Source organism: Rana temporaria, chromosome 2, assembly GCF_905171775.1.
Source record: "Rana temporaria chromosome 2, aRanTem1.1, whole genome shotgun sequence".
NCBI classification, from domain to species: Eukaryota; Metazoa; Chordata; class Amphibia; order Anura; family Ranidae; genus Rana; species Rana temporaria.
Window position 1 is genome coordinate 466,116,421 of NC_053490.1, and position 18,646 is coordinate 466,135,066.

Here is an 18,646-nt window from a genome sequence, read left to right on the forward strand (position 1 = left end):
AAAGTCATTTAAAACCACTCGCGGCTATAATGAATTGTCGGCTACCGGCAATACAGAGAAAAGTCATTGATAAAAAAAAATGCGTGGGGGTCCCCCCAAATTCCATTACCAGGCCCTTCAGGTGTGGTATGGATAATAAGGGGAAACCCACGTAATTTTTTTTTAATTTGTGGTGGAGTTCCCCTTAATATCCATACCAGACTTGAAGGGCCTTGTAATTAAATTTGGGGGACCCCCACGCATTTTTTTTTTTATCAATGACTTTCAATGTCTTTTTTCTGTATTGCCAGGAGCAGACAATTCATTATAGCCGCAAGACTTTTTTTCCCTTCAGAAATGACAGTTTGTGCAGTGACAGTTCTGAGCACGGGAAACAGGCGCTGCTTTACAGGCATGCTATAGACACCCCCCAGGTACGAAATTTAAAGGAATATTTCGCTTTTATTGTTCCACTTTAAGCATTATTAAAATCACTGCTCCCGAAAAAAAAAAAATTTTGCATTGATACATGTCCCCTGGGGCAGGACCCCAGCCTCTAAAATTAGCACTTTAGATTTCTTTTATAGACTTTTACAGGGTGTTCCTCTGCTTTTCGAATTTTCCACAAACACCCCAAATTGTTTGCTGTTCGGCGAACAGGCAATGTTCAAGTCGAACATGAGTTTGACTCGAACTCGAAGCTCATCCCTACTCCTCAGCACTCCATCTCCATCTTTCACCTGACTCCCATTTTGGCCTATTTATGAGGTGCCTACCCCCTTCCAGACCCTTATTGCTGGGGATTGGCCCAGAACCTCATAAATATACCAAAAAGCTCCTCCTAGACTCCACCCTCTACATCTGGAAGCTTCTCCAAGGTTCCATAAACAGGGGGAGGCACCAGAGATGCTGCTGCTAAGTCATTCAGCCTCCCTGAGTCACTGAACCCAGACCCAGATTCAACCTAGGTCTGGCTCTCAGTCAAACCAATTTTCCTACACTAAAAAACCTATTTACATCTAGCACATTAGCTACAGGGTGTAACATAATAAAGTGTGTGTGCATACTGCAAAACAGGGGTTAATTTACTAAACCTAAAGAGTGCAAATTCTGGTGCAGCTCTGCATACAAACCAATCAGCTTCCAGTTTTTATTTAAAAGTTTAATTGAACAAGCTAAATTTTTAATCTGATTGGCTACAATGCACAGCTGCACCACATTTTGCACTCTCCAGTTTTAGTAAACCAACCCCACAGTACTGTTCAGCCTCTGGTTTGAGAGGGTTTTTATTGCTGTCCATGTCTCCGTATGAGAGAATCACCCTCTCTATTTATCCCGTGTAGCACTACCCCCGAAGGAGCTGCTGGATATTTTCGGACGGCATGTTACCTCTATCTCCTCGCCGTGCAGGGTATTAGATGAGAGCTGAGAAAGTTCAGTGTCCACACTTTGCACTTCTTTTTCTAAGATTTATTTGCTGAACTTGACAGGAAGATGAAAGAAGTGAATGAAGAGGTGGAAGGGTAACAGGTAGATAGGTTCAGGTGCGTAGTTGCAATTCGGAAACACTCCTGCTTCCAGTGACACAGCTTTCATCGCCACTCTAGCCAGAGTGGGTATTGCGCACCCGGATAGGTTTCTCTCACTAGCCTAGCAACCAGGGTGACACACAGAAAATGGTACAGTCTCTGCCACAGACCTTCCCATAGATGGAGACACTTTTCGGTCCAGAATCCTCACAGTATAGGATTCAGCACCTGGATCTCTCTAGAGTAACTTCTTCTAGAACTTGAGACTGACAGGCGATCACCATCAAGCCTTTCAGTAAACGGTGCATCCTTCGATGAAGTTCAAGGCCTCTCTTGAGACACCAGCCACGTGCTCGGTCCTCTCCAAGATAGGTCCTTCATCAAGCGGCTTCCTCCCTCAGGACGGACAGCACAGGATCACCTTCCCATGCGTAGACCCAATCTGCCTACTGGGCCTACTCGGAAAAGCACAACGGGACGATCAACCCCACTGATTGGCTGCCGAGGGAGAATACTCAAATCACCTTGACCTAGCTGCTGTCACCCTTGGCCTGGAGTAACAACTACACCCCAGGCGAACAATAGTGGTCACTCACAGCACAGCCATGGCTGGAACAGAAGCCAGATTTGCTAAAAAATTACAAATGTCTGAGTAAACTAACTCTCAGACCTCCCTCTAAATTTACAACAGCGCTGGCTCAAAAACAGCAAGCCGCTACACCTGTTTTCCATTATCATTATCATTGTGAGTGAAAGTGAAAGAAAATCCCAAATACTAACAGGGGTTATAACCCTCCCTTAGACCCCTTTCACACTGCGGAGTTTTTCAGGTGGTACAGCGCTAAAAAAAGCGCTGCTATACCGCCTGAATAACTCATGCACTGCATACACACTGAGGCGATGCGCTGGCGGGAGAGAAAAAAATCTCCTGCCAGCAGCATCTATGGAGCGGTGAGAGGAGCGTCGTGTATACCGCTCCTTCACCGCTCCTTACCATTTAAAACAATGGGAAACCGCGGCAATACCGCCCGCAATGCACCTCTGCAGAGGCGCATTGCGGGCGGTATTAACCCTTTATCGGCCGCTAGCGGGGGTTAATACTGTACCGCTAGCGGCCGAATCCCACGGCAAATCCGACCGTATAGCGTCGCCATTTTTAGCTGCGCTATACCGCCACTGCACCTCCCACCACAGTGTGAAAGGGGCCTAACTCTATCGAAAATGAAAAAAAAAAAGCTTTTAGTTATTTCTTTAAAACTGCCAAATTTCTATCCTAAATTGTGTCTTTCTATAAACAAGAGATTGTAGCTAGGATTAATAACACAGTAGTGGGTAGAGGTTTCATACCTTGAAAGATTTCAGAACGCTTGCTGCAGCTGAATTTCTAACAACTTGTGCTGTGCCAATTCAGCTTGGGACGGGGATAACTACTGAGAACTGCACAATAATTGCTGAACAAACAGTCAACTGTGTGCAACAAAATTTTCCACTCCCAATCATAGCTTCAGCTCAGTTCCCTGATTCTGGAACATCTTCTTTACCTAACAAATGTACCTTTGTGCAAAAATAAATATTAACTGCTATGCTGCTCCTCATACTGTCTGATTTGGTATCAGCCACCCAAAGATAATCATCTCTATAAAGCTTGTCTTTAGTGCAGTATGTGAACATTTTTGAAAAATCAGCTCCCACCCAACTGTCCTTCATTTAAAGAAACTGTCCTTCTTTTGAAACAAGTCCCTTTGTCAGTTTTCTTGTCCGTAGGCCCAGCTTTTCTGATTTGATGTACAGACCTCACTATATACTGTTCTATAACAGAATGCACTTTATAACTACCAAATTTGTTATAATCTTGTATCCATCTTCTCTATCTTTTGAATACCCAGTATACAAGAAATGTAGTGAAGTAATTGCACATGTGAGCTTTATAGAGGAACTTCCCCCTTATCATAACATTTACAAAAAAGACACCTTTTACAATGTTTAGTAATGCCAATCTACAAACTGATGCTTATAAATAATTGCAGGCATTTTGGGCCAGATTCACCAAAGAGATACGACGGCGTATCTCTGTTTCTATCTATGCGACTGATTCATAGAATCAGTTACGCATAGATATCCATAAGATCCGACAGGTGTAATTGTTTTACACTGTCAGATCTTAGGATGCAGTACCGCGGCCGCCGCTGGGGGGAGTTTGCGTCGTAAACCAGCGTCGGGTATGCAAATTAGGAGTTACGGCGATTCCCGATGGATTTTCGCGTCCGCTACGTCGCTGCTAGTCTTGTTTCCCATCGCAAAGTTAGTCGTCGTTTGACCTGCCCTAACTTTACTCAGCAATCGTATTGCTGTTTAAAGTATGGCCGTCGTTCCCGCGTCGAAATTTAAAATTTAACGTCGTTTGCGTAACACGTCCGGGAATACGGAAGTACGCTACGCGCGTCGCCGTTCGAAAAAATGACGTCACGGCGCGCAAAGCACGACGGGAATTGCGAAACTGAGCATGCGCAGTAGGTTCCGGCGCGGGAGCGCGCCTAATTTAAATGGCACACGCCCATTTGAATTGGCCAGGCTTGCGCCAGAGGCTGCCAGCGTAGTTTTCATCGCAAGTGCTTTGTGAATCGGGCACTTGAGATAAAAACATGCGGCGGTGTACGATACGTTCTATGTGAATCTGGCCCTCTATTCTTTGCATACTTTATTTATTTATTCTCCTCCCAATTATTCCCACGGTGGACATTTTTACTAAGGGCAGATGAGTCAATCTCCCTTTACTTCCTGGAACTCTGAATCTGTCTCCTGGAACATGTAACATGAACTTCCCAGGATGCAGCTGTAAGGCCAGGGTTACATCACCAGTGCCTCTGCCAACCAGGAAGTGGGAAAACAGTAATTGTAAGTAAAAGCAAAAAGTTTTATGTTTAACCACTTGCCTACTGGGCACTTAAACCTCCTTCCTGCCCAGGCCAAATTTCAGCTTTTAGCGCTGTCACATTTTGAATGACAATTGCCCAGTCATGCAACACTGTACCCAAATTACATTTTTATCATTTGTTTCCCACACAAATAGAGCTTTTTTTTTGTATTATTTAATCACCACTGGGCTTTTTATTTTTTGATGAAAAAAGACCAAACATTTGGAAAAACAAAAGCAGTTTTATAATTTGTTATAAAATTTTGTAAACAGGTAATTTTTCTCCTTCATTGATGTGCGCTGATGAGGCTGCACTGATGGGCACTAATATGCTACACTGATGGGCACTGATAGGTGGCACCGATGGGCACTGATGAGGTGGCACTGATGGGTGGCACTGATGGGCACTAATGTCACTGGTAAGTGACACTGATAGGCAGCACTGATTGGTAGCACTGATGATATAAGCACTGATTGGCAGCACTGGTGGGCATTGATAGGTGGCACTGGTGGGCAAAGGTCATTTCCCCCTCCTCTCCTTGGCGCCATCATCGTAAATGTGGGCACCCAGCCGTGATAGCTTATGGCTTCACGGCCAAGCGCACACTGCACATGGACGAGTTGCACTGCACGCTCCTATTGGCCAGCTGATTTTCTGGGACTGGAGTTGTGTCTCAGAAGATCGCTGGCAGGGAGGGGCCGCCTAGGGCTAGAGGAGAAGACACCTAGGTGGCCGAAAAAAGGAAGGAGGAAGTGGGACAGGAAGTCCCACTAAAAAGAGGGTACACACTTCCAAAAAAATGACATGCCAAATGTGGCATGTCAGGGGGGAGGAGTACTTAAAGCGGAAGTTCCACTTTTGAGTGAAGTTTCGCTTTAAGTATACTTTTAAACCCACATTTTCCCATGATAAAGGGACATGCTAGTAATCTCGATTAGTTAAATTTAAATTTTCTGATCTGATGCCAATGTCAAAAAAATAGAGGAAGACATTCTGCTACGTGCATTACAAAGGAAGTCTCACTCAGGGAAATGTCTTGAAATTATAAACAGAAAACAGCCTGCAGAAAAAAAGTAAGGAATAGCAGAGAAAAGAGGGACAACTGGGACCTGACAACACACCAAAGTGTGGTACAATCCCCAAATCTTTTCTATAGACCTTGTCTGGTAACGTTAAAAGATAAATGTTAACCTAAGCCAGATCTTGAGTACAAGTGACAAATATTACTGCAGAGGGTCCCTGTTCAGATAGCTCTCCTACAGACGGCTGTTCCTTTGATGTAAATACACTTGTATAAATCTCACTATTCTGTTTTAACCACTTGCTTACTGGGCACATATACCCCCCTCCTGCCTAGGTGAAATTTCAGCTTCCGGCACTGCGTTGCTTCAACTGACAATTGAGCGGTCATGCGACGTGGCTCCCAAACAAAATTGACGCCCTTTTTTCCCCACAAATAGAGCTTTCTTTTGGTGGTATTTGATCACCTCTGCGTTTTTTATTTTTTGCGCTATAAACAAAAAAAGCAACAATTTTGAAAAATAATTCAATATTTTTTACTTGTTGCTATAATAAATAGCCCAATTAAAAAAAATAAATAAATCTCAGTTTAGGTCAATACGTATTCTTCTACATATTTTTGGTAAAAAAAAAAAATCGCAATAAGCGCTTACAAAATATGGGACAGAATTATTATTTTTTTTTTTTTTACTAGTAATGGCGGCGATCTGCGATTTTTTATTGGGACTGCGACATTATGGCGGACACATCGGACACTTTTGACACATTTTTGGCGCCATTCACATTTATACAGCGATCAGTGCTATAAATATGCACTAATGACTGTATAAATGTAACTGGCATTGAAGGGGTTAACACTAGGGGGTGAGGAAGGGGTTAAATGTGTACCTGTATTGTGTTCTAACTGTGGGGGGAGGGGGGTGACTGGGGGAGGTGACCGATGCTGTGTCCCTATGTACAAGGGACACAGATCGGTCTCCTCTCTCCCCTGACAGGACGTGGAGCTCTGTGTTTACACACAGAGCTCCACGTCCCTGCTCTGTCATTACCGATCGCGGGTACCTGGCGGACATCGCGACCGCCAGGCACGCGCATCGGCATCTCGGGGACCTGCGTGCTCGCGCGCCCCCCAGTGGCCGGAGGAATCCAGGACTTCATATGACGTCCTGTTGGATTTTCAGAGCCACCGTGAAGCCGTCATTTGACAATGGCCCGGGGCTCAAGTGGTTAAATGCCATTTTATGCATTGTCTTGCCTTCTTAGACCCAATCTGTCTGGACAGTATGTTCACCTGCTAGCTTGGCACCATCCACAGGCAGCTTAACTCTTTAATAAGACACAGAAGTTGAACCCTACACAATTTTACGTCACATAATATCAGTTTTTCTATTCTTCTGAAGTGTAAGAAGACACTGAATTTCCAAGTCCTGTATTTATGAAGTACTAACACTGACTGAGGGGCCATTAAAGAAATGTGGAGGGTCTAGCTAGGACTAAACCAACTAGCACTAAATAGCAGGGGAAGAGAGCAGGAAATACCAAAATCACATTTTAACCACTTGAGACCCGCGCTATTGACAAAAGACGTCAACAGCGCGGCTCTCAGGTGCCAACTGGACGTCTTTGGACGTCATTTAAAGTGCATTACCCGCGCGCGCAGCGGGTAAACACTGTCCCGGCGCATCGCTGGGAAGCCGTTGCGTGTATCTGGCGGCCGCGATGTCCGCCGGGTACATGCGATCGTCGGGAACACAGCAGGGACGTGGAGCTCTGTGTGTAAACACAGAGCTCCACGTGCTGTCAGAGGAGAGGAGACCAATCTGTGTCCCTTGTACATAGGGACACAGCATCGGTCACCCTCCCCCAGTCACCCCCCTCCCCCCACACAGTTAGAACACACCCAGGATACACATTTAACCCCTTCCTCACCCCCTAGTGTTAACCCCTTCACTGCCAGTCACATTTATACAGTAATTAGTGCATTTTTATAGCACTGATTGCTGTATAAATGTAAATGGTCCCACATTTGTGTCAAAAGTGTCCGATACGTCCGTCGCAATATCGCAGTCCCAATAAAAATCGCAGATCGCCGCCATTACTAGTAAAAAAAAAATAATAAAAAAAAATCATAATTCTGTCCCCTATTTTGTAGGCGCTATAACTTTTGCGCAAACCAGTCGCTTATTGCGAAAAATACGTATCGGCCTTAACTGAGAAAAAAAATATTAAAAAAAAAAAAAATTGGGATATTTATTATAGCAACAAGTAAAAAATATATATATATTTTTTAAATTGTCGCTCTTTTTTTGTTTATAGCGCAAAAAATAAAAACCGCAGAGGTGATCAAATACCACCAAAATAAAGCTCTATTTGTGGGGAAAAAAGGACGTCAATTTTATGGAGCCACGTCGCACGACCGCGCAAATGTCAGTTAAAGCAAAGCAGTGCCGGAAGCTGAAATTTCGCCTGGGAACGAAGGGGGTTTATGTGCCCAGTAAGCAAGTGGTTAAACAAGCTGTAATAGCCCAAATCCTCCACTATATGGCAGCATACTACTGAACAATACTAACCTGATGCTGTTCAATACAGTACAACCAGTAATATACATGCAAGGGGGACAGAACACACACCCATTTGCCTATTTACAATCACTCAGACTTAATTTTGGAAAATTAACAGACTTCCAGATAAAAACCTGTCTAAATAAAAAGTCCTTTTCTCTCTCCTTGCTTTGAGTGACAGGTTATTTACATATCTAGCTTGGACATGTTTATCATATGTTATGTTATGTTTATCATAATACGAGGTGATCCACAGTATAACAAGTGAGAAATCCACCCCTCCCCCCACATAACACATCCTGGTAATATACAATGACCTGTGGATCACCTCATATTATGATAAACATAACATATGATAAATATGTCCAAGCTAGATATGTAAATAACCTGTCACTCAAAGCAAGGAGGGAGAAAAGGACTTTTTATTTAGACAGGTTTTTATCTGGAAGTCTGTTAATTTTCACTGAACAATAAAAGAGGATTGCTCAGAGCTGGATTAACTCTGTGTGGCAAGACTGGGCACAGATGATAGGAAATCTTATACTCTACATTGTGACATCAAAAAAATAAATAAAAAAAATGTGGGTTTACATCCGCTTTAAGCTGACCATACCCTATTATACATTTTTCATTAAGCCTGTGAATGTTTTTATGCAATGGCGTTAATATTCTTATGTGAATATAGCATATTCCCCAAACCAAAATGTTAACCTTCAGGAATACATCATGCACATGTGTGCTTGCTTATGCAATGCACAATATCAATGCATGCCTGAGTATGGCCACGTTTGACCATTCTAAATTACGGTTGACTGTACACATTACTTGCAGCTCCCTGGATATGAAAAAGGTATTTTATACCTCAAACTATCTGTGTGCATGAGGTGTTAAGGGAAAATATCGATCTATGGGAGCTCTCATGTATAGGAGTACCTCTGTACCTTGGGTTTCAGGATTTCTTAGCTCTCTACTGCTAGTTTAGTTCTATTAAAGTGACTACATATCTAAACCCAAAACCAAAAATGTAATATACTGCAGCCTACCAGTCATTAGATGTGGTGACTGCATTTGTTTTCACTTTTTAAGAGAAAATTAAATTTTCAGCAATTACAGAAAATACCCGCTGGTCTTATAAGGCATGCAGTGTGCTTGTTGCTTCATTTATGCCTAAAGCTGAAGTTTGTTATTTTTTTTTTTTTGGTGATGGTGTTTTTTTTTTGTGTGGTGGTTGGGGGGGGGGGGGGGGGGGGGGGGGAGTTCAGCACTAAACACACTGGGGTAGATTCAGTAAGCAATTGCGTCTGCGTATCCATAGATACCCAGCTCAATTGCTTAGTTGCGCCGGCGTATCGACTGCTCCTAATTCAGAAAGGTCGATACGCCTACTGCAGCCTAAGATATGACTGGCATAAGGCTCTTATGCCGTCGTATCGTAGTCTGCATTCTTACGATGGCCGCTAGGTGGCGTTCCCGTAGTAGTCAGCATAGAGTATGCAAATTGCATACTCACGCCGATTCACAACCGTACGCGCGGCCTGCGTTCGCATTTTACGTCGTTTGCGTTCGTCAGGTTCTGTGTAAGGCTGCTCCTGCTATTAGCAGGGGCAGCCAATGCTAAGTATACCCGTCGTTCCCGCGTCGCGATTTTTATAAATTCCGTTGTTTGCGTAAGTGAATCGTGAATGGCGCTGGACGCCATTTACGTTCACGTTGAAGCAAATGACGTCCTTGCGACGTCATTTACCGCAATGCATGTCGGGAAAGTTTCCCGACGGAGCATGCGCACTACGTTCGGCGCGGGAACGTGCCTAATTTAAATGATCCGCGCCCCCTACGGGATCATTTAAATTACGCGCGCTTACGCCGGGCAGTTTTTCCGGAGCGCACACGCAAATTACGGAGCTACTGCTTCATGAATGAAGCGTAGCGCAGGTAATTTACGGAGGCGTAGTGTAAAAACGGTACGCTGCGCCTCCATAGTAGTGCGCGCCCCTACCTGAATCCACCCCATTGGTTGCCTGTATTAATGTGTATCCCATGCCCTGCAGGCTGCTGTTTCATGGATAAAACCTTCCCTTATGCCACCCTATACTGCCCACAGCAGCGATCTTTTGGGGTTGCAAATAATTAACAGCTGTAGCAAGTATGAAGGCCTTGCATCCCTCATCCACCTCCTTTTGCCCCATCTGCCATTCACATAAGTCATATTATTAATGTCCAACAATGCAATCGTTTCTCAAGCCCCATACACACTATCAGTTTTCCTGATGGTTTTCTCTTCAGGTTTACCAAAACCATCTAATATGAGGTCAAACCTTAAGCGTTTCAATTTGAATGCGATTAGGCAGGTCCTTGTACTACATGGTTTTGGTAAACCTGAAGAGAAAACCAGCAGGAAAACTGATAGTGTGTATGGGGCTTGAGAGAAGACAATGGAGATCCTGTCATTCGTCTGCCCCTCCTTTAATCACAAAATGCATTGCATTATGGAACAATAAAAGTATGAGTTCTGTGGGTAGTGGAGGGGGCAGGAAGGAGCAGATGAGTAGCACAAGTCTTTCCAATTTGCAGCTGTTGCATTTAACCTGTGAAGTGTTACCCCTTTGTGCAGACACACATTCTTCTGTCAGGCCTCGTACACACGACCGAGAATCTCGTCGTAAAAGAAACATCGTTTTCCTCGACGAGTTCCTTGTCAGGCTTGTCGAGAATCTTGTCAAGCTTTCCTTGCGTACACAAAATTTCGTTGTTCTCAAACGCGGTGACGTAAAACACATACAACGGCACTATAAAGGGGAAGTTTGATTCCACTGGCGCCACCCTTGGGGCTGCTTTTGCTAATCTCATGTTACTGCGTGTTAAAGTGGAGGTTCACCCAAAAACTACATTTTTAACATTAGATTGATGCTCGTTTTGTGAAGGGGAATTGGGTGTTTTTTTTTAAATCAAAGCAGTACTTACCGTTTTAGCCCAGGTTCACACTGGGTACGATTTCCTTCGATTTGAGATGCGATTTCACATGTGAAATCGCATCTCAAATCGGCGGCATTTGCCGGCAATGACACTGTCCTAATCGGTGCGACGCCGCATCTGCGGCGCTACACCGATTTCAAAAAGTAGTTCCTGTACTACTTTTTGCGATTTCTGGCCGCGATTTACATTGACATCTGTGCAGAAACCTGCACAGATGTCTCTATAATCGCGGCCGAAATCGGGACTGCCGGCGAGTTCAGCTGAAATCGCACGGCTTCACTCCCGCAGCCCAGTGTGAACCAGGGCTTAGAGAGCGATCTTCTCCGCCGCTTCCGGGTATGGGCTGCGGGACTGGGCGTTCCTATTTGATTGACAGTCTTCCGACAGGCTTCCGACGGTCGCATACATCGCGTCACGATTTTCCGAAAGTAGCCGAACGTCGATGCGCAGGCGCCGTATAGAGCCGCACCGACGTTCGGCTTCTTTCGGCTACTCGTGACGCGATGTATGCGACCGTCGGAAGCCTGTCAATCAAATATGAACACCCAGTCCCAAAGACCATACCCGGAAGCGGCGGAGAAGATCTATCTCTAAAACGGTTAGTACTGCTTAGATTTAAAAAAAAAAACACCCGATTCCCCTTGACAAAATGAGCCTCAATCTAATGTTAAAAATTGTTTTTCGGGTGAACTCCCGCTTTATGTAAAAGTTTGGTGAGAGAAGATTTGCGCTTTTCAGTCTGTTACAGCGTGACAAATGTGCTATCTCCATTACCGACGAGAAACACGACAAGGAAATTGAGACTCCCGACGAGGAAAAAGAGAACATGTTCTCTTTTTTTCTCGTTGAGATCCAATACAGTTTTCTCGACGAAAAACATACACACAACCGTTTTCCTCGGCAAGAAATCTCTGCCACCAATTTTCTTGATGGATTTTGTCGAGGAAAACAATCGTGTGTACGAGGCCTCACTGTCCGCAGGTAGTCTGGCATTATCTATTATGGTCAAGATGTTTTCCAAGTGAAGTCCCATTTTTATTATTCCTTATACAGTATTTTTCAATATTGAAATTCAAATAAAGTTTTTTTTTTTACATAACTATACAGTTGCCTTTACACTGTGCTGTGTTCTATTTTATCTGCATGAAACTCAAATGTAGTTTGGCGCCCTCTAGTGTGCAAATACCTAATTGAAACACACATCAGTGTCATTAGCTTACTGCTTTAGGTGCTGCTTTTTCCATAGGCTAAAAGTGAATATACAACATAATCATAGAGGGGAGTTTACTAAAACTGAAGAAGCCAAAATCTGGAGCAGCTATGCATGGCAACCAACCGGTTTCTAGCATTCATTTTCATAACCTACATTTATGGCACAAAAACTTTAATTACAAATATATTTCTCAATAGCCACATAGGATATAAACGCACTTCATGGGCACCAAATGTCTTTGCAATCTCAGGTACTACCATGTACAAGTAGCAGTGATATCATTATTGTTCTGTACATAGACTGTGTAGAAAGCAATGTGAGGGGGCCTAGAAGACCCCACCAAGCACAGGCTGCATACAGAAAAGTACACAAGGGAGCAGATACAGGACCTGTCAAGAAGAGAGAGCAGCAGTCTTTATTACAGGAGGCTCCTGCACAGAGGGAAAGTTTCACACTGGATTACTGCACAGATCGGAAAGGAATGCACAAAGCACACCAACTATAAATACACATGACTCTTGTAGTTAGATAGTTCCTTTGGCTTCACTGCAAGTCTACAGCCCTGTACACATGATCGGTTTGTCTGATGAAAACGGACCGATGGACCGTTTTCATCAGACAAACCGATCGTGTGTGGGCCCCATTGGTTTCCATCGGTGAAAAAAAATAGAACATGTTTTAAAATTTTCCTATAAAAAACTGATCGTCTGTGTGGAACTCCATCGGAGAAAAATCCACGCATGCTCAGAATCAAGTCGACGCATGCTCGGAAGCATTGCCCTTCATTTTTCTCAGCACGTCGTAGTGATTTACGTCACCGCGTTGGACACGGTCGGATGAAAATCAGCTTCATCGGATATCCGACGAAAAAATCCATCGGATTAGATTCCATCAGATATCCGATCGTGTGTACAGGGTTTACCAGTTTTCTAAACCTGATTGCAAACAATAGATTATGTGGCTAATTGATTTTTTTCAGCATAGATTCTTCTCACATTTCCTGCTACAGAAAGTGATTAGAGGAAGAATCTATACATTTCTATACTAAGTTATGACAATATGAAGGAGCAAGCATAAATAAAAGTATAATTCATGTGAAAATATATGAGGGATGTTTAATAATTAGCATTTTCTTAAAATACAATCTATGTTTTGGTTTAGAGGTACCCATAGATGTTAGATGGCCATTGCTCAAACGTATTTATTTCAGAAGCATCACACAATGATAGTGATATATCAATGCATCTTCACAGCTTAGTTTAAGAAACGGAAAAGACTGGGGGCCAGATTCATAAAGAACTGCGGCGGCGTAACGTATCGTCTTTACTTTACACCGCCGCAAGTTTTCAGCGCAAGTGCCTGATTCACCAAGCACTTGCGTGTAAACTTACGGCGGTGTAACGTAAAGCCGTCCGGCGCAAGCCCGCCTAATTCAAATGGGGCGTGTACCATTTAAATTAGGCGCGTTACCGCGCCAAACGTTCTGCGCATGCTCCATGTGAAAATTTCCCGACGTGCATTGCGCGAAATGACGTCACCCGACGTAATGTTTTGAATGGCGACGTGCGTAACGTACTTTCGTATTCCCGGACGTCTTACGCAAAAAAATAAATTCGATGCGGGAACGACGGCCATACTTTAACATGGCTCGTCTAAAGTTAAGCCATGAAAAAGCAGGCCTAACTTTGTGACGGGAAAAAACGACTAGCGACGACGTAACGAACGCGCAAAAACCTTCGTGGATCCCTGTAAAAGCTAATTTGCATACCCGACGCTGGAAAACGACGCAAACTCCACCCAGCGGTGGCCGAAGTATTGCATCCTAAGATCCGAAGGCGTACGAAGCCGTAAGCCTGTCGGATCTTAGCCAAAAGCCGTCGTATCTTTTTTGTGAATTACAAATAAAGATACAACGCGGCAAATTTGAAAATACGCCAGAGTATCAGTAGATACTCCGGCGTATTTCCTCTGTGAATCTGGCCCTGGAATTCTAAAGTGTGTTCTGGACTTATAGAATTGGAGGGATCCTGAGAGTTCTGGTGTGATCATACTACTTAAAGCGGAGGTTCACCCTCAATATGAACTTTATATCACTAGTAACTGCAGCCTTAGTACATGTATAAGCAATGTTTTGTTTTTTCCGTAGTTCAAGGATTACCGTGATTCTGTTGATTTTAACTCTCTTCCGGGTATAGTTTCCCCGCGGGAGTCGGCGTGTCCCTTCTTTTTCCCCCGACGGCCAAGTGTGTCATGGGAGCTGGGCGCTGGTCGTGTATCTGTGACGGCCCCCGTTGTCATGGTGATGTGTTATTGTTGACGGCGCAGCTCGCCCTGCTCGCCGAGATTACGCGGTGCATCATGGGAGCGTCGGATCATCGCATCCAGGAAGTCTTTGCTTGTGGGCTTCACAATGCCCACAAGCAAAATGGAAAACGCCTGGATGTTTTTTTAAACGTCCTTATTTACGACGGAAAACAAGGCAATCGGACTAGAAGCGGATAGCAAGTGAGTGTCAAACTCATATATGTTTAACTATGCATTGCACACGCTTTAACTTTCAAAGCTCCTCCCGTTCTAGTCCAGTACCAAACCCTGATGAAGTGAGAACTTTAGAACTCCTGAAACGTATTGGCTTTAATGATATAAGAGTCTGAATAAAATAAAATCTGGACTTTTTCTGCTTTCTCCACTTTTCTATCTTCCTCACCCAGCTCGAGCAAAGAGCCACCACTCTGGGGAGAGCTGCCTAAGGATATAATAAAAAGCCACCATGTTTCAGGGGTTCAAAGGGCCCCACTTCATTAAGGTTTAGCACTGGACTGATAGAACTGAGGAGACCCTGAGGGGTAATTAGTATGATTATTTCAGATGCCGATTAAGCCTTAACTAGCATTTGGAGCAATGATACTATTTACCCCTCAGGATCCCTCAAATTCAGTCCAGTACCAAGACCTGATAATGTGGGGCCCTTTGATCCCCTATAACACGGTGGCTTTTTATGATAAATTAGTCTGAATAAAATAAAATCTGAACTTTATAGGTTCTTCTTTTGGGTTTTTCTACCTTGTACACACAGTTCTTACCTGAACTTTGGCCAACAGTTCTGGGAGAGCAGCCTAAAGCCGCGTACACACGGTTGGAATTTCCGACAACAAATGTTCGATGGGAGCTTGTTGTCGGAATTTGAGAGCTGGTTCTCAAATTTTCTAACAACAGAACTTGTCGTCAGAAATTCTGAGCGTGTGTACACAATTCTGACGCACAAAATTCCACGCATGCTCGGAATCAAGCAGAAGAGCCGCATTGGCTATTGAACTTAATTTTTCTCGGCTCGTCGTACGTAATTTACATCACTGCATTCTTGACGTTCGGAATTTCCGACAACATTTGTGTGACCGTGTGTATGCAACACAAGTTTGAGCCAACATCCGTCGAAAAAAAATCCAAGGTTTTGTTGTCGGAATGTCCGATCGTGTGTACGCGGCATAAGGTTGAAGTTTAGGTTTGGATGATTTTGCATAGATACACTGAGCCAGCTTAGACCAATGTAATGTGCCATACCTGTAAGATCCATGTGGAATGTGGAAATCACTGTAGCAGGCACCTCTACTATAGTGATCTTCACTAACTTCTGGGTACCATGGCAAACAACTGCCCTGCTGCATAGTGAACACAGGGAGTCTTTACGTCCAAATACAAAAAGGCTTCTTCACTCAGAACAGACACCATTTAGGGAACACTTTGCATTTCCTCAATGAATACAAAGCGTTCTTTGATTGGATTAGGCGGAGAGGCAGAGCAGTGGCATCACATATATATCGGCACTATGGTACTTTCACTCTTTTCTAAATGCAGGTTTGTCCTTATGTCAAGCAAGCAACAGGCCTATAGCTGTACATTTTTCTATCTTTTGTAAACATTCAACGTTACAATCAGGGCCGTCTTTAATATTGATTGGACCCTGGGCAAAAAAGTAATTCTTGGGCCCTCCCCCCTCCATGCAGTTTCGTTTTCTGATTTTTTACACTGGCCACTAATGTAATAGAAGTAATTTGCTTACCATTGCAGAACATGCTGACGGTAGGCTTAATGGCCACAGTTGTAGGCAGGACTTTCAAGCATGCCCCTTTATTTCCTCAGTGGGCAGCATTCAGAATAGGTGATGGTGAATATGACCTCAGGGAGGCATGATATACATATAAATACCACCCCTATTTACTAATGAATGCCGCCACTATTTACATATCAATGCCAGTATTTACATGTAAACACAGGGTCTGCAGGTGAGTCATCTGTACACAACAATAGAGCAGAGCTGGGCAGCAGTAGTACCAGAACTTCACACTGAAATATCAGGACACATCACGGGACTAAAACATCAAGGGACAAGGTAATTTAAACTAGGGTAGTTGGCAGGTATGAGGCAGCTGCTTTGGGCCCCACAACAATGACAGGGCCCAGGGCAGCTTCCCCGTTTGCCCTACCTTAAAAACCGCCCTGGTTACAATTGTTGATTTCTAGTCATACTTAACATTTAGTAATTACTTCCATTTAGTGATTTCCAGTATTTCCATGAGATGATCAGTTGGGTTAATTTGATGTAGTGATAACAAATGGAAATTATTTCCTTTCCTTAAATAATCTAATCTCATCTCTGCCTTTAATGCTTTGAATGCGAATAGTGATTACCATCATCACTTTATTTGTGTCATAAATCATATTAGGTACACACTGAGAGAATTATGGCAGGGTTTTAAGTATGTAAACTGCAGTATGTGTATCAAATCTGACTCCTGATTGCTCACTTTACAGACTTTGTCTCGGACTGGTCACTGTTACATGAAGCAGCAATACACGGGCGTTTTGGTACCTTAACAAAACTAATTACAGAGGTAAGTAAAGGGAATCATAATTTGATTTTAGTTTATTGTTTATATATTTGTTAAACTAGTCCTTTGGTGTAAAGGATTAAGGGGGGGCTAGGCTTAGGGTCAAGGGTTAGGAAGGTATACTTAAAGTGGAGTTCCACCCAAAAATGGAACTTCTGCTTTTCGGAACCCTCCCCCTTCCGGTGTCACATTTTGCACCTAAGACAGGTATTTGCACCCACTTCCGGGAATACTCTCGTGTGGCAGCCCCGCCCCTACCCGCACCCCCTGCTGTCTTCTGGGAAACACACTGTTCCCAGGAAAGAGCGGGGACCAGTGACGGCGCGCCGTGCTACTCGCGCATGTGCAGTAGGGAACTGGGCAGTGAAGCCACAACGCTTCACTTCCCGATTCCCTCACTGAGGAATTGCGGCGGGTGCAGCCGAGGGATGAGCGATTGCTCGACCTCGGCTGCCAACATTGCGGGCCGCTGGAGAGGTAAGTGTCCATATTTTACACAGAATCATAACTCAAGGTGGTGGATGGTGGTAATAATCACCAGGAACATCAGTATATGTCACTTGTGGACTTTTTATTTTATTTTAAATTTTATTTTAGCCCAACTCAGTAAAATTGTACAATAAAAAATGTTCCCATGCATGCCTCAAGTTCTACCCTAGACTGCTAGTACAGGCAATGTTATTTCGCCTTCTGTTATTTCGGTTTTCCTATCATTCTCTTGTAGGGACATAGCGTAAACCTGGCTACAGCCGATCACGTTACTCCTCTACATGAAGCTTGCCTTGGAGGTCATTCTGGATGTGTCACCTTTCTACTGAAACATGGAGCTCAGGTAATAACATTCTTACATTCTATTAGAGTGTAAATGCATATAACAAGGTCTGAAAAAAGCAAAAAAATATCTGCCCAAAAAAGAAGCTCATGTACTTTTTTAAGCTTCGGGCGTTTTGCTTAAGGCTACAAAATGCTCAGAACAGGGGCCATTGAAATTAATGGGATTTATCTTGTTGGGCGTTTTTAGAGCTGAGACTTAGAGCAGAAAAACGCCCAAAAATACTTAGGTGTGAACAGAGCCATAAATTAATGGGATTTTGCTTGTTGGGCATTTTTCTGGCGTTTTTTTTTTGGCCATTTGTGAATGCAGCCTTTAGCTCATAAAATGCTCGTAAATCGCTTATCACAAAAGTTCAAAAACTCCCAACAAGCAAAATCACATTCATTTAAATGGCCCCTGAGAGCCACATCTGAGTGTTCTGTCGCCTGAAGAAAAACGTATATGAGCTTCTTATTGGGCAGATTACAGGCGTGTTTCTGCTTTGTACATTGGTCACCTTTTAACCTGTACAAAATCGAGGAAAAAACGCAGCAAAAAAATGCTGTAAAAATTGCATCAAAATCGTGGTAAAAACGCACGACTTTCCGCCTGAAAACAATATGTTCAGGTGTGAATGCAGCCTCAGGCAACAGAACACTCAGATGTGAACAGGAGCCCTTTAAATGAATGGAATTTTGCTTGGTGGGCGTTTTGGAACTTTTCAGATTTTACAAGCTAAAAATGCTCAGGTGT

The 18,646-nt window shown here is 43.6% G+C and overlaps 1 protein-coding gene across 1 annotated transcript in view; it reads left to right on the plus strand.

Annotated features, from left to right (window-relative positions):
* LOC120927772 (ankyrin repeat and SOCS box protein 9-like) overlaps positions 1-18,646 on the plus strand; it is an 87,990-nt gene that overhangs the window by 47,651 nt on the left and 21,693 nt on the right. The window contains exons 2-3 of the mRNA XM_040338674.1: positions 17,003-17,082; positions 17,804-17,911. Coding sequence (XP_040194608.1) covers positions 17,003-17,082; positions 17,804-17,911 — 188 coding nt within the window. The remainder of the gene's footprint in view (positions 1-17,002; positions 17,083-17,803; positions 17,912-18,646) is intronic.